We start from the raw sequence: 14714 nt of genomic DNA on the forward strand, positions 1-14714 counted from the left end.
CTGTAGGAGCAGCTCAGGAAACAAAACAAAAAGCAGTGCAACAAAATACCCAGGAAGATTAGTATTTTGGCTTTGACCCTAGTCTCAATCTTTGACCTGTGGACCTAAGATGTCAAGTCATGCATCATTTGCAGGATATCCTCAATCATGTAAAAAAATGTACAAAAATATTAAGATGAACTTAAGTTATGTATTTATTAATCACCTGAATTTACAGTCTACAAACTTGTAGCATTCTTCTAAACCTACACAATGTGTGGTTTGTATAACATTTACAACACCGAAACAAAGTGTGTTCCATGACATCCACAACAGGGTTATAGTGATGAGTGCTTGTATGACACGGCCAAAACATATTTGGTTGATTATTCATGTTTATCCAACAGACTCAGGAAGGACTGTTTTGTGTCGGACGTTGTTAGGAGTTCGCCTCCAGAAAGGCTTTGCAGCAGCGTACACACTGTTCGTACACCTTTTCAAAGTCTTCATCACTCCCCTAAGAGACAAAACGTAAAGGGAAGAAAGGGGAAATTAAAATTTCAGCTAAACACTAAGAGCTGAATAATTACATAGATGTGATTTTTGTTTTTTTATAGTGGTGGTAAAAAATTTAAAAACAAATATCCAATATGCTGTGGCTGTAGTCATGTAGAGCGCACTCTGTGATGTGGTTTGAAAAAGTAAAAAAAAAAAACATAATAAAATGTCAGTTTCTTAGTCAACTGGTAAATTATTTCTGCTCCCCACTGAGTACCAAATTGTGAAATTGTTCTGAAGGAAACTGCTCCTATACTGATTCCAACTGGCTTCAGTGTCTTGAGTGCTGAAGCCCACACTCAAATTTGGTAAAGCAGCTTGTCTTATGGGACCAATACACTGCCAAAATCAGCAGGAGGACTTTTGAAATTCTGGTCTTGAGGGTTCAGAGAGATAAGTTATTTGCTGAAACCTTGATAGATTGATATGGAAAAACCTTTCTAGCTGAAGAAAAACCTCATTATTTCAAAGTCTGTCATTAGTTGGATATGTCCCAACCCACTAGCTCATGAGTGAACTGAGGCATTGGTGGGAGATTATTGAAAATGAATGAATTTCAAAATTTTCACAAGAGCTTTTGCCAGGGATTTCTTTGGCATTTCTGCTTGAAAAATGACTAAAATTATGAATCAATTATTAGTTGTGAGTAGTTGTGGAATAACTTTCTATTAATGGACTACCTGATTAAATGTTTCAGTTCTAAACACAACTATGCAAAATATGAAATACTAAAATAGCTGAGTCTACATCCACGGTAATGACTTGGTGAGGGAGTACTTAGACACAGTAGTGTTCTCAACTACTGGGATGTCAGTTTTGCAGGTATTTGGTAAGAAACCAAACAGTAACAGGCAATTTGAGAATTGGCAGGGGTGGAGGTTTGGCCATATTCCATGGAAATCCATCCAATAGCTGTCGAGACATTTCACTTATACTACATAGTGGTGTTAGAGGAAAAAACAGAAGATCACCAAAGTACTTAGAATTAATCCTCTAAGGACACTGAAAGAAGTTCATGATAATCGATCCTGCAGTTGTTAAGATGTTTCAGTCTGGACCAGCCACACTGTGCTACTTTAGCCATGTACTAACCATAGCTAAAAACAGGCCTGGTGGTGCAATTACTGCAGAAATAAAATGTTGTTTATAATTGTGTAAACTAATGTGGAAGTATTTAAATGGCTGCTATAATAAATTACTGAAATCTGTTAAGACCTTGGGTTTTCAAGGCCTTTAAAGCTAAACTTAGAACTGTTAAGTGTTAAATTAAAAAATGGTCAAGAAAACATACATCTCATGATACACTGACAGTGACCGCCTGGCTCCGTTATGTGGTTGTTGGCGAGGGAACACAATCAGATATTCTGTAAGTGTCCAAACCACACTGGCCGTAAGGAGCATTCATTCTCTCCTTCTTTTGGCAAAAAGAGCCACACGAAAACAAACATGGAAACATGGTGCTCAAAGCCAAAATATGAGACAAATTAAAACAACTGACTACAGTCACATAAACTGTGGTCAACCACCTCCTTTCTTCCAGCCACATCACTAATAATTTGATGACTGTTTTATCTTGGGATCCTAGTTCCACAAGAGAGGCATAAATACATTACTATTAGGCCAACAGAGCTCCAGCCGCACATTCTCCATCAAGACCACACAGGAAATTATTACTTTTTGAGCTACATTACTATCTATTTATAGAAGTTTCATTTTCATAACATAAGTTATGAAAATAAAAAAAAGAGCTTGCCTATCCCTAGGAAGATGTATATATATTTCTTAGTTATCATCACTTATCATCACATTTTCAAATCTTCCTCAACATTTACTCTGTCCAATTTTCCCCACTCTTGCCTTTTCACACTCATAACCCACAAGAACATAAAAAGCAGCCAAGGTCCTATGAACAAATCATTGGCAGGACTTTTAACTGCAGAGAAAGCATGTAAGGAACAAAAGAGATGAGGGAGCCATGGAGCGTGAAAAGGCAAACAGTGATGTCCAAGTGTAATAGCTGTGTAAATTCCATGGCAATTCATCCAATAGTTGTCGAGACATTTCACTCATACTACATAGTATGAGTAGTAGTAGTAAAAGTCATTTAATATGGTGTTTACTGATCTGGAAAGGTTGTAAAACTACTTTCTGATGGCAGAAATTATTCAAATCAGGTGAACAAGCAACCAACTGTGCTGCCATTTCAGTGCTATGGTCCACTGTGTTTTGTTATGGTGCTGTTTATTTCATGAAACATGCCTGGACATGATCTCATCACTCCCTGTGGAGAGTGAATTCTCTCCAGAACTACCACATGCACCTGAAGACTGACATGTTCTGTCCAATACTGTGATCTTTAAATAAACTCCAAGTAACTCCACTGTGTAACATTTCCTGTTCTTTTTCTTGTCTATAAAAACCCATCTCCGGATATGTAATATTTTGAACAGGTGCACAGCCACTGAAGGAAGAGAACATGACATTCTTCTGTCTTATTTCCAAACACTATTGACAGTTTACATTCACCATGCACCATCAAACAATTTTACATTCTAAATTTCATGTTCTTCTCAATTGGTTTCCAACTATGAGCAATGGGTCTCCCATGAGCATAAACTTTGCTGCTACAAAGGTTTGAGGTGGGCAGGGCTCAGGAAAAAGAAACATACCTCCATGCTCCAATCAGGATTTAGCAAAATTTTAATCAAAATTTGATGACACCTGGGGGGTCAATCAAATAATCAGATCAAACCACATTCACAGTCATGAAGCAGAATAACTAAGTTTATGAGTGTTTTACTTTGTTATGCCTCTAATAAATAATACCAAAGGGTGTAAGCGGGTCTAAGTCGATATGATTATTTACAAATGTAGATTTCTATATGTTTGGTGCACTAGTCAGATTTTATAGCAGCAGGTTTGTGATTGAGGGTTTGACACAAAATAAATTATAATAGTCCATGGTAATAAAGGAAGATGCCATGGTTTTTAGAACTAGGACCGAGTTTAACTCCTCCATATTTGCATTGTAGTTCACATGAGCAGTAATGACTTTGGGAAATAAACACTGAGAAAATTAAATTTATTGTCCTGGATCAAAAACAGCTTGATTTTTGAGTTCCCAAACTCATTCAATTTATTTTGACTGATACTACTGGACAGTCCTGCTGCCTCAGAAATATTCAATATATCCTTGCAATGTGGGGATCATTAAGATCAAACACTGAATCATCTTTATTATGCCTGACAATACTCAACATGAGAATTTACTTGAATACTTACATAATATGGGTCTTTGATGATCAGCTGCTTTTGAGGGTCATATGAACCAAGAAGCTCGATCTTAGCTCGGTAGTTTTTCACAGAGTTTGCTTTCCTTTTCAAGTCACTGTGAAGACAAGAGAAAGCACGTAAATCCAGGAGACCAGAGAAACAGTGAAAATGCACAAGGATCTAACATGTGAAATCTGGACCAAAAAAAAAGGTGGGAAAGAATATAAGTCTTTATCAGTTATTTAGATGAAAGGCACAAGCTCAGTCTTATCTTATATTATAGTAAACAGTAAAACAATGCCATAATATCAATACCTGCAAAGTTACACATACAGGAGTTAAAATGACTAATATAATGGTTCTGTTAAAGAAAGCTAAACATGGAAAGATTAGCCTTTTGTCTAGGACAAGGTCTCATTTTCTCAGTCTGGTCAGCTTAACATTTGTGGAGGGAAAAAAAAGTGGGAGAGAAAGGGGAAAAAACTGCACAAAGAGCAAAGACGAGGCATCCAAAGAACTCAGTAAGCTGCTTACAGATCAGATCTACCATAGGCATGTGATCTCAAAATGATCCCTAAACGTTCAAAGTAGCAAAAAATATCCCTCCCCTTGACCTCTGGAAACAGCTTAAGAAAGGATATTGCTCATTAAAGGGAGGCATTCACCTACACGTTACTTATAGCTCAATGTAACCACCATTTTCCTGCGTATGAGAAGGAGTAGCACAAATCACTGTCGAGGACCGTTAGCAAGACAACCCGCCTTGACCCCTTTTAAAGGCAAATGAGTTTTTTTTTTAAACCAAGGCAACCATTAATAAGTCAGATGGGACACTTAACACATGACACCAGTGTTTTTCCGCAACTGTGACCCCAAACACAATTCACAAGTAGAGTAAACACTGTTGTTGTGGGCTGAAACAACTGTACCTCAGGTTGCTCTCGTCCATGCAGAGAATGTACTCAAAGCTCATGAAATCTTCCTTGGTCACCTGGAAGTGGGGAAGAAATGTAGAACAAAACAAATATTACTTTTGGCTGAGTGTGGAACCACAGCACAGCCTGCAGAGCCTCTCTCTGGTCCTTCAGAGAGGGTTCAATCTCATACAGTACAAATCAATCACTTTCAGTACAACACTAAAGACAGTGTGGTCATTGATATATACATTTAAAGTTGTTGCCCTTAAGCTGTTCAGGAAATCAATTCCCTTGTTTGATTGTGTTTATGGTGAGCATGTTTCATCAGTAACCACTCATTTTACCCACATTCTGTATTTATCATGCTAAATAGAAGTTTTCCCCATTACTGGCGGACTCCGCCACTAAGAAAACACTAATGGTTTCACACAATTGCACTGTTCTAAAGGTGGCTGCAACACACCAAATAATGCAGCAATGAACTACCAAAGTAAAGGAAGAAGACTGCAAGCTGGTTAAAATGAATGTAAACAATCAGCCTTGTAAATGTATTCAACACATTTGTTCAAATGAGTAACACTGAATGTAAGCGTAACATTTGTTTACCAAAAAAAAACCCTCCACAGGGCACCTTTAAGTTACTGCTGATGCAAACTGAACATTTCCTGCAGCTGCCTCACATTTAAGCTTTCAACTGGCAGAACACTGGGTGGCTCTTATTGTGAACAGGAAGCACAAGCCGTTCGTCATTTTTTCGTCAGTGTATCATTTTCATTTTTTAGAGGGAGTAATAAAAACAAGAAGGAGCAGCCACAATGAGCTGTCACATGAAGAGTTGTTGCTCTTCAGCAAGGCAGCCAACTTCATTGTGCTTTGCTGTTGTGTGGAAAACTACTCAAGTTGTGCACAGCATGAAATCAGATCACAGTTGAAATTATTGCTGTCTGACCTATTTGGTCAACTTGAAGTTGTTTGGCTGTGCTGTTAACAGATACACCAGAGGCTCCTTTGTTGTATTTCTGGAAAAAAAAGTTTTTGCAGTGGTATCCATGGTAACCGTGTGTGTCACCAAATCAACCAGGACTGAAATTTTAAGGATAACAACTTTAACATCATTCTGGACTAGCAGGAGAACCTGGTTATGAAATGGACCTAAGCTGCACATCTGTGAGCATGCGGAGGGGTGTTGTGCAAAGTGCTCACTGTGCTGGGTGATGATTTAATGGAACAAGCAGCAATAAAATAAATAAATAAATAAATTTTTAAAAAAACAGCCCAGCACCCTGAATACTTTTAAAGGGTTTTGAGGAGGCACTGAGGGTAGAGAGAGACAAAAAAGAGAAGTAGAAGAGATGAACAAAAGAACAAGACACAAATAAAACTCCTGTAATATTCCCGATGTTGAGTTATAGATACATTCAACAGAAACAGCTATGGCCATTAATGTAACAACATAAGATTAAACAGATGTTTGTTATGGCTGTTTTTAAGTTGTACCAAAAGCATGTCTATATTTGCGTGTCTGGCTGTAGCCGCTAGAGTCTGAACATTGTATTTTCCATTTGAACACTCTCACACCCTTTCTTTCACACACACTGGTAATCTCTGGCGATGATAATCAGAGAGGCTGTTGATCTCTCAGCTCCTGTCTACCTCGTGTTCTCACACTCTAACTGAAACCGTTGAAACCCCCACCACCCCCCAGCTCAAAAGGCTGACAGATACCTTAGTTTGATATCGGATATCTGGCTGAGAGTGGACTAGGAGGCTTTTACTGTGAATGAGGAATGAGCAAGGAGACACACATATAGTGTAGTTCAAGTTCAGTAAGTCCAAAAGAAGATGGAAAAAAACCCTGAGGTAGATATGATGGGATGATATTGAAAAAATTGTGTGAAAATAATCTCTAATAGACTCTTGTCACGGAAAACATTTTGACATGACACAGTAGGAAAAGCACAGATGTGACTAATAAAATTAATGATGGCTGAATTCCATTTAGCTGCTTCAGTCTTACGGCCCTGGTATTGTTCATGCTGACTCACTGTCACACTGTCTTACTGGGGCACATAAATAGAACAGAGCCATAGTTAATATTATTGGTAACATATGCGCTTTTCATACTTATGACAAGTCAAAATGTGTGCAGGAAAAAGGACCCACTGCTCCACATACCATAACAATATCAAAACCAAAACTAGTCTGGAAAATATTTACTTTACAATTTCTTTAAACTAAAATCAGCTTAACCATTTAAAAATTTACTACTTGTTTTACTACATACTGCTAAATATTAACACAATTACCTCATAAAGACACATGTTCCCATTAATATTTAATTAATAGTTTATAACGCAATATAATTGTAAGCAGTTATAAGAACATTTTAAAGTGTCTATTACAGTTAGTAGACACAGATTTTTTTGTTTTTCCATTGACTCTTGCTAATGGGTCAGTGCCTCATGTTACAGATAATTCATTTCTTTTCGTAACGGTTTTGGGAAAGACCTAGAACTCAGTTTGTATCTGTACAACATCAAATCCAAACTGATGACAGGTTCAATTAATATGATTGCAACAGGATGATAGTATTTTGGCCTAAAGTGATACTCATTCCTCAAATGTTGATTCAGCGATAACATAAGAGTTGTTAAAATTTCAACTCTTAAATCTAATGTCTGGTAGGCAAGTTTTGATAAGGCACTAAACACTCCACGTAATCTGTTACCGTTCAATTTGGAGCATGTTTGCATTATCAAACAAACACATTTGTTTATTTGGTGATACCATGGTTTTTAAATGATCTCCCATTCAGCCATTCTGCTTGGATGCTGACAAGCAGGAGTTCAGCTAAGTTCATGGAGTAAAAAACCAGGGAGAGGAAAAAATAGAGGGGGGGGAGAAAAAGCCAGCGATAAAAATGAAAAGGGTGACAAAGGAAAAGAGGAAAGAGCAAAAACTTGTCAAAGCTCATTGTGCGGATTTGGCTGGGTTTAAGCCAAGGGTCGAGCCTCCCCATTGCTGCTTTGAGGAGATTAGATGAGGTTCTGACTGAGTGGGTTTGCAGACAGGCAAACCGACAAGACGGCAGATCTCAAGCACAAGGTGAAACACCCAAGTTCTCTCAGGAAAACATTAAAAGAGTGTTTTAACAGCACAGGGGAGTAGGAGTTGCACTGAGGACAAGCCAGCAACAGCATAAGGCCTGAAGGCCCTACATGGACAAACATCTTGGTGTAATTTCAGGCCTGTTTCAGGATTTGAAACATATGCTGCGAGGTGATACAATGATTGCTAGATCAGCCTCATCAGTATTTCACAGACACTATGGGTTCCATCATTTTGCACAGCAGTAGAGAAACAGGCCTGGCCAAGAGGTCCTTTATCACTATTCGCAAACAATAAATATACATATAACACATAATAAATCCAATATGTTAACATTATTATTTCAAAATTCATGCCAGGAAAATTGTGAAAACTGTCATTTCAATCAGAAAATATAAAATTACCATATATTTTGTAAATAGGTGCATTTACAAAGAAAAAAAAATCTGAAAAGATTACATGTGTCTAAAAAAGAAAGAAAGAAAAAAAGGAACTACAAAGCCAGAGAAATAAAAACACATTTTTAAACTGCTCAAATGGCACAGAAATTAGTAGCAGATGGACACAAAGATGGGTCTACATATACTATAAACACCAAATATTTGGTGATGCCTCTGTATTCTGTGAAAGCATTAAAAACACTCATTTTGTCTTACCCCCTTCCTTCCTTGACTTTGCTGATTTAACTTTGGAGGATTACATTAAAGCTGAAATAAAGCTAAAACAGTTTATATTGTTAAACAAAGTTTAAAACTCTTTTCTGTGGAACGAGTCACTTGATCTCTTTAACTATATTGTTTTGTCCTTGAGCAGTTGAATTCAGCTGCTGCGTCCTGCAGAGTTCACCTAACTGTCACAAGAGGTCACTGTATCTGAGGTTTGGGCTAAACTTGCTGTGGGCCTAAACAATGAACTTTATTTCTTCTGCTCATCTCATTTTAATAGTAAGATTGAGTTAATATCTGTCACTCTGAGGGTTCAAAGGCAACTCCCATATAAATGTGTCACATGGGTCTCGATTTTATCATTAAAGCAAGACAAAGAGAACTCACGGCAATTAAATAATGACTAATACGGCACACAAGTCCAGTTTATGCAAAGCAGACATCTCTCAGTAAAGTAGGCCATATCCCACTGCAGATTTAGAGGCTAATACATTTTACTGATAATAAATACAGAAAATTTTAAAAAACTTAACTTGTAGTTCTTGTGGTGTTATTCTAATTTAATACAACAATAGCACCAAATGATATCTATACAAATATAAAAGCGTCATATTGGTATTGATTTCACATTAAATTAGAAACTCATGACATTTACAATGATAAACAAATTTCCTATTTTACATTAGATTATCAATCTATTTTGTTCTTGTATAACCATCTATGTAGTGTCTGTTGTTATCTTGTGTGTTATGGACGGCAAAGAAAATAAAATGTAAAAATCTGATGCCAATTTACTACTTCGCAATTTTTTCTTTTCTTTTAATTTTTTTTTACTGAGAAAAGTAATAATAATTGAACACAGAATGGAAGCGAATAGAATCACCTGTGTTTGGACTTTAGGTCCAGTTCTAGTCATAAGTGTCAAGGGCAACAGCCACTCGATGTATGTATGAGGTATCATCTTACCAACATCACTCATACACACAAACATCAATGAGATGAGAGGAGCCACGGGACATCTGGTTGTACCTGTTGGGCCCTATGGGTTGTTTCAATGCCATGCTTCCTGAGGCAAGCCAGACCACGGGCGTCCGGTGAGCTGCCTATATTCCAGTCGGATGTGGCAGCACTGTCTATGACCCACTGCAACAACAGAGAGGAAAAAAACGGGGCGCTAACTACTGCTAAGAAGGTGTAGAGGAGTAGTGGTCATACCTGCCTGGCCACATGCCTCATGGGCACGCTATGCCTCTTCATGCAGGCTTGGCCACGGTGGTCTGGAGGGTTTCCTATCTCATAGGTGGAGGTGGCAGCACTGTCTATCCTCCACTAGGCAGAGCAGAGCACGGGGAACAACAATACAACAACAATGACTCATGTTCTCACATACAGAGAAGTTGTAGGTGGTGCAGTATTTGCAGGACAGTGGTGTATTCTTGAGGAAAGAATGAGAGGTGAGACACGACAGCCAGAACTTGTGCCAAACATTTTTGCAATTAAACACATCCTGTACTATTCATGATCTTCACAGACTGCTGCTGCCAGGTCACTATTATGGACTATTAGGTCTGATAATGACAAACAATTTTACTGTGGTTACTCCACATCTTACATCAATATACATCAATGTACTGTATGCAATTCAAGTTACCACTACTTCATGTATGAGTATGGACGTACTGTAAATAACCAGGCGTCTCTTTACATTTAATCTGCGATTATAAACCCAGCACAATCACTTTTTAATCTGCCACAAATAATCTGTAATTTCCCATATCAGTTAGTGTGCTGAACACTTTAGACTATTTCTGTTGCTAATATGACAGCTGTGCTAAATGATTTACTCCCAGAGAATTAAATGTATATGTATGTATAGGATGTATTTTAGACAATGTAATAATGAATTAATGATGACATTACCTTGTCAACAACACCAGCATCAGATGCCATCTTCCTGAAGACTGCTTCAGCGATGGGGGATCTGCAAATATTCCCTGTTCAAAACCACAAACAAAATATGATGTGATGAGTCATATCAGGAAGTTACCAAGAGTAACACACATTAACTAAATACACTCTATACATGATATTTAGAAGTTAAATGTTCAGCTAAATTACACAATACATCTGACAAAAATAGCATTATACATCTTTTAATTTTGTTACTTCTGACAACCTGACATCATGAACTGATTCACGTTTTTCTTTTTTATTTTGTCAACCAAATCCTGTTACATCCAGTAAACCACTGCTGGCTTGTTGACATATGTACGACCTCCTGCACCATCACAGTGTTGACACATTACAGAGCGTCCAGCAAGAGTTAAAGCCGAGCAGCTTTCAAGGCGGACTCTGACCTGTCGTAAACTGACTGAGACCGTTTACGAGACGCTGACATTAAAATTCCTCTCTGAAATGAATCACGGTAACATTACTCGGCGTTTCAAAAAAACACACCATGATTTGTTCCTGTTCCCGCCACACCTGGACAGACAGCTGCCGTTTCAAAATAACAAGCTAGCATGAAAAGTGTATTCACACCATCGCACTCATTCATTTAATAGAGTGACCAAGCTAGCTGAAACACTTCAATTAGTGAAACCTAACGACGCCCTAATAGTACTACGGCAATATAAACTGGGGCACTGGATAGTAATTGTTTTAATGAGCCTGTTTTAGATTAAAAACTTCTCTTACCGAGGCAAATGAACAAAACCGACTTCGTACTGCTGCCCGCCATGTTGATTCTAAAGGGCCCTCTATGACGCAGCAGCTAGCGGCCAACTAATGCCTGAACAAAAACATTTTTATCATTATACATTTTTTGAAAACTTAGGCTAGTTATATAGGATGAAAAGCCTGTAGATACGATTTTTTAAGTACTAAAATTTCACATTACTGTGAGTCTAAAGACATCTCTGTGAGAAAATGTTTCAAGATTAAAATATTCTTATCAAAATTAATATGTTCTCATTTACCAGGAAAAAATATATTGTTATGACAAATGTCATTTTGGTAGATATTTATTCTCCAGTTCACAGAGGGGTAAATTAACATGTATCAAGATATAATTAAGATATACTAATATTAAGTAAATTTACCGTGTTTTGGTCATTGTTACTTCTTTTGGATGTTTCAGTTTCACTTAGCAGAATATTGTATGCTCAGTTAGACACGCAATGGCTGTTTGAATTCATCTGCTGAAAATGGGAAATTTCTCAATGCTAACCTAAAATCTGAATATGAAAACTTTCAGCCTGTATATAGCATACTTGGAGAATGGACTTACAGTGATGCAGGAGATATTTTGTATCATGTAATAGTTAAACCTTTAAAATAAAAATATTTCAATGGCCTATTCATAGATTCTGAATTTTTCAGTGTGAGGTGAGGCATAATTGAACTTTTTTGGGGGGAAAAATGTATATATTGGAAACAAATTATTATTTAAAGCAGAGTATTTTTATTTATACTGATCTTTAAGGTATTGTATTACATTTCACAGCTACAATCATGTGAAAAAGAAAGTACACCCTCTTTGAATTCTGTGGTTCTGTGTATCAGGACATAATAAAAAAAATCATCTGGTCCTTAGCAGTTCTTAAAATTAGGTTAAGACATCATTAACATCAGCAATGATCTTAGAGAAGCAATTGTTGCTGCCAATCAATCTGGGAAGGATTAAAAGACCATTTCCAAACAACTTGAAGTCTTCTACATTTCCACAAGTGTAACACATTCAAGACAGCTGCCAATCAACCCCAGGAATGGGCGTCCCAGCAAATTCACTCCAAGGTCAGACCATGCCATGCTCAGAGAAATTGCAATAAACCCAAGAGCTACATCTCATATTCTAAAGGCCTCAGTTAGCATGTTAAATGTTCATGACAGTACAATTAGAAAAAGACTAGACAAGTATGGCTTGTTTGAAAAGGCTGCCAGGAGAAAGCCTCAGATGAGACCAAAGTGGAGATGTTTGGCCATAATGCACAGCACCACGTTTGGCAAAAACCAAACACAGCATATCAGCACAAACACCTCATTCCAACTGTTAAGCATGGAGGTGGAAGGGCTGATGATTTGGGCACGTTTTGCAGCTACAGGACCTGAGCACCTTGCAGTCACTGAGTCGACCTATGAACTCCTCTGTATACCAAAGTATTCTAAAGTCATATGAGAGGCCACCTGTCCGACAGCTAAAGCTTGGCTGAAACTAATCTACAACTGAATGGCTGAAAAAGAAAAGAATCAAGGTGTTGCAATGGCCTAGTCACAGTCTGGACCTCAACCTGATTGAAATGCTGTGGTGGGACCTTAAGAGAGCTGTGCATAAAAGAATGCCCACAAACGTCAATGAACTGAAGCAACGCTGTAAAGAAGAGTGGGCCAAAATTCCTCTACAACGATGTGAGAGACATAGAGTCACACTTCAAGTTATTGCTGCTAAGGGTGGTTCTACAAGCCTATTGGATCATGGGGTGTACTTAATTTGTCACATACGGCTTCTGCATTTTGGCTTAATTTCTGTTAAATTAATAATGACACAATGTAATATATCATGTGTTGTTGTTCAGCTGAAGCTGTATTTACCTTATTTTAAGACTTGCTAAGGACCAGATGGTTTTTTATAATTTCCTGACAACTATAAAATTCAAAGAGGGTGTACCTTCTTTTTTACATAACCGTATAGTTACTAACTACCTAGTAAATTGATTTTTAATTTAAAAACAATGTTTATTGTCATTATTTGTCAAATTTGATGCATTTTTGTAAATTAAACTAAAACATCAACAGTGGGCAACTACTACATTAAAATGCAAATTACAGATAAATGCATCATCAGTTATACTAATGCAGTGATTAAAAATATAAAGTAGCACCCAGAAAGAATCCATTCAGCTTAATTAACCACATTTTGCTGATATTCGTAAACTGCACAGGTTCATTCTTGTTACAGTGACTTGTTCTTACAAACAAGGCATTGGTATCTGGTGAATAAAAAAATAATGTGTATGCCAGACAGGAAAGAACAAATTTGTGATGATTTGAAACATATGCGAAGCTGGCTCACTAGACTGTAACACTCACTTTTATTTTATTGCTAGGTTAGTCATCACCAGCTTTGAAGTCTTGATAATAAATGACAAAGTTACAGGGAGAAAAATGACCTCTTGTCGTATTGTAAAAGAAGTATTTAGACCCCCTCTTGCTGTAAATTAGAGACACGACCTGGCTACAGTCGACCCAATAAATGAGTGTAAATCAGCTGTCATGCTTAATGAAATCCATACTTTTTGAGGAATCAGAAAACAATATTAGCAGTGTACTCTGGGTCACTTCAGACTGTACGAGCCCTATGAACCGTAAGACACAATGTTCTCTATGTATAGACTCCTGGAGCCTTCCCATATCCTGAGTAATGTTTTGCTGAGTCGAAATACACAGGTCATGAGAAAAACCTGGACCAGGACAGAGTAAGACATTTTTAACAACAGATTACTGGGTGTTGTACAACATTCTTTCTTAACTGTGACGTGAGCTTTTACCTCACATTTAAGGAAAAATACCAACTTCCAACTGCCAAAAAAGTGTGATGTTTACTTTCAGTTGTCCACTGTCTTACCTTATAAATAAGGTCATTTTGGTGTTTGTGTTGCCAACAAAGAATTGAAAATTGTATTAAATTTGAAAATAAATGACACATAGCTTTATTGTTACCACCCTTGGGGTGATGTCCATCAGGGGGATATGCAACCTAGCGATGCTCAGCTACACAGCTGGAGGTTAGTAGAAGCCAAAATAAAGACATAATGGAAAGAATTTTGTAAGAACCGTAACGATCAAGAACAAGTCCTGGAGACCGAATAAATACAGCAGGATGTCCTTAACTCCTTTGACAAAGGCTTGCAGCACTGGCAGAAAAACTGAAGAAGAACACCAGAGAAGTGGAGGCCAAAGACATAAACCTCCTGAATTTGGGGAAATAAAAAATCTATTGTATTCCCAGGATGTACTGAGAGCAGATCAAACAAGATGTGAAACTGAGCAGTGTCATGGCTGCATCTGAAGCTGTTGCTCTGTTACTAATTAACTCACATTCCCTGGTGTATTTTGCCTGGGTCCTCTGCTTATCCAGTGCTGGGGACTATTTGTTATGAGAACCAATGAAGAAGAGAATAAAGGATGTCTGGACTGGACAAGCAGACTGTGAAAA

General features: G+C 37.6%; 1 protein-coding gene across 2 annotated transcripts; it reads right to left on the bottom strand.

The window, feature by feature from the left end:
* Positions 1-176: 176 nt before the first annotated feature.
* acp1 (acid phosphatase 1) lies at positions 177-11285 on the bottom strand. Of its 2 annotated transcripts, none has more exons than XM_018694568.2 (6): positions 11198-11285; positions 10421-10494; positions 9530-9643; positions 4740-4801; positions 3820-3925; positions 177-496 (listed from the first exon to the last, which is right to left on the bottom strand). In XM_018694568.2, exons 1-6 carry the CDS (start codon positions 11238-11240, stop codon positions 419-421), a joined length of 477 nt encoding a protein of 158 aa, XP_018550084.1. In that variant the 5' UTR covers positions 11241-11285; the 3' UTR covers positions 177-418. The 2 variants fall into 2 exon arrangements, with proteins under 2 accessions (XP_018550084.1, XP_018550083.1); XM_018694567.2 differs by lacking the exon at positions 9530-9643 and adding an exon at positions 9716-9829.
* Between the last annotated feature and the right edge of the window lie 3429 nt (positions 11286-14714).

The sequence above is a fragment of the Lates calcarifer genome, linkage group LG7_1, assembly GCF_001640805.2.
Source record: "Lates calcarifer isolate ASB-BC8 linkage group LG7_1, TLL_Latcal_v3, whole genome shotgun sequence".
In the NCBI taxonomy this organism is placed as follows: Eukaryota; Metazoa; Chordata; class Actinopteri; family Centropomidae; genus Lates; species Lates calcarifer.

What these genes read in the sequence shown, in the direction of transcription:
- acp1 (XM_018694568.2), bottom strand. Translation starts at nt 11,240, where the DNA reads ATGGCGGGCAGCAGTACGAAGTCGGTTTTGTTCATTTGCCTCG. An exon ending in ATGGACGAGAGCAACCTGAG is followed by an intron (nt 3,926 to 4,739) that starts GTACAGTTGTTT and finishes TTGTCTTCACAG; the next exon opens with TGACTTGAAAAGGAAAGCAA. An exon ending in TCATCAAAGACCCATATTAT is followed by an intron (nt 497 to 3,819) that starts GTAAGTATTCAA and finishes TTTGTCTCTTAG; the next exon opens with GGGAGTGATGAAGACTTTGA.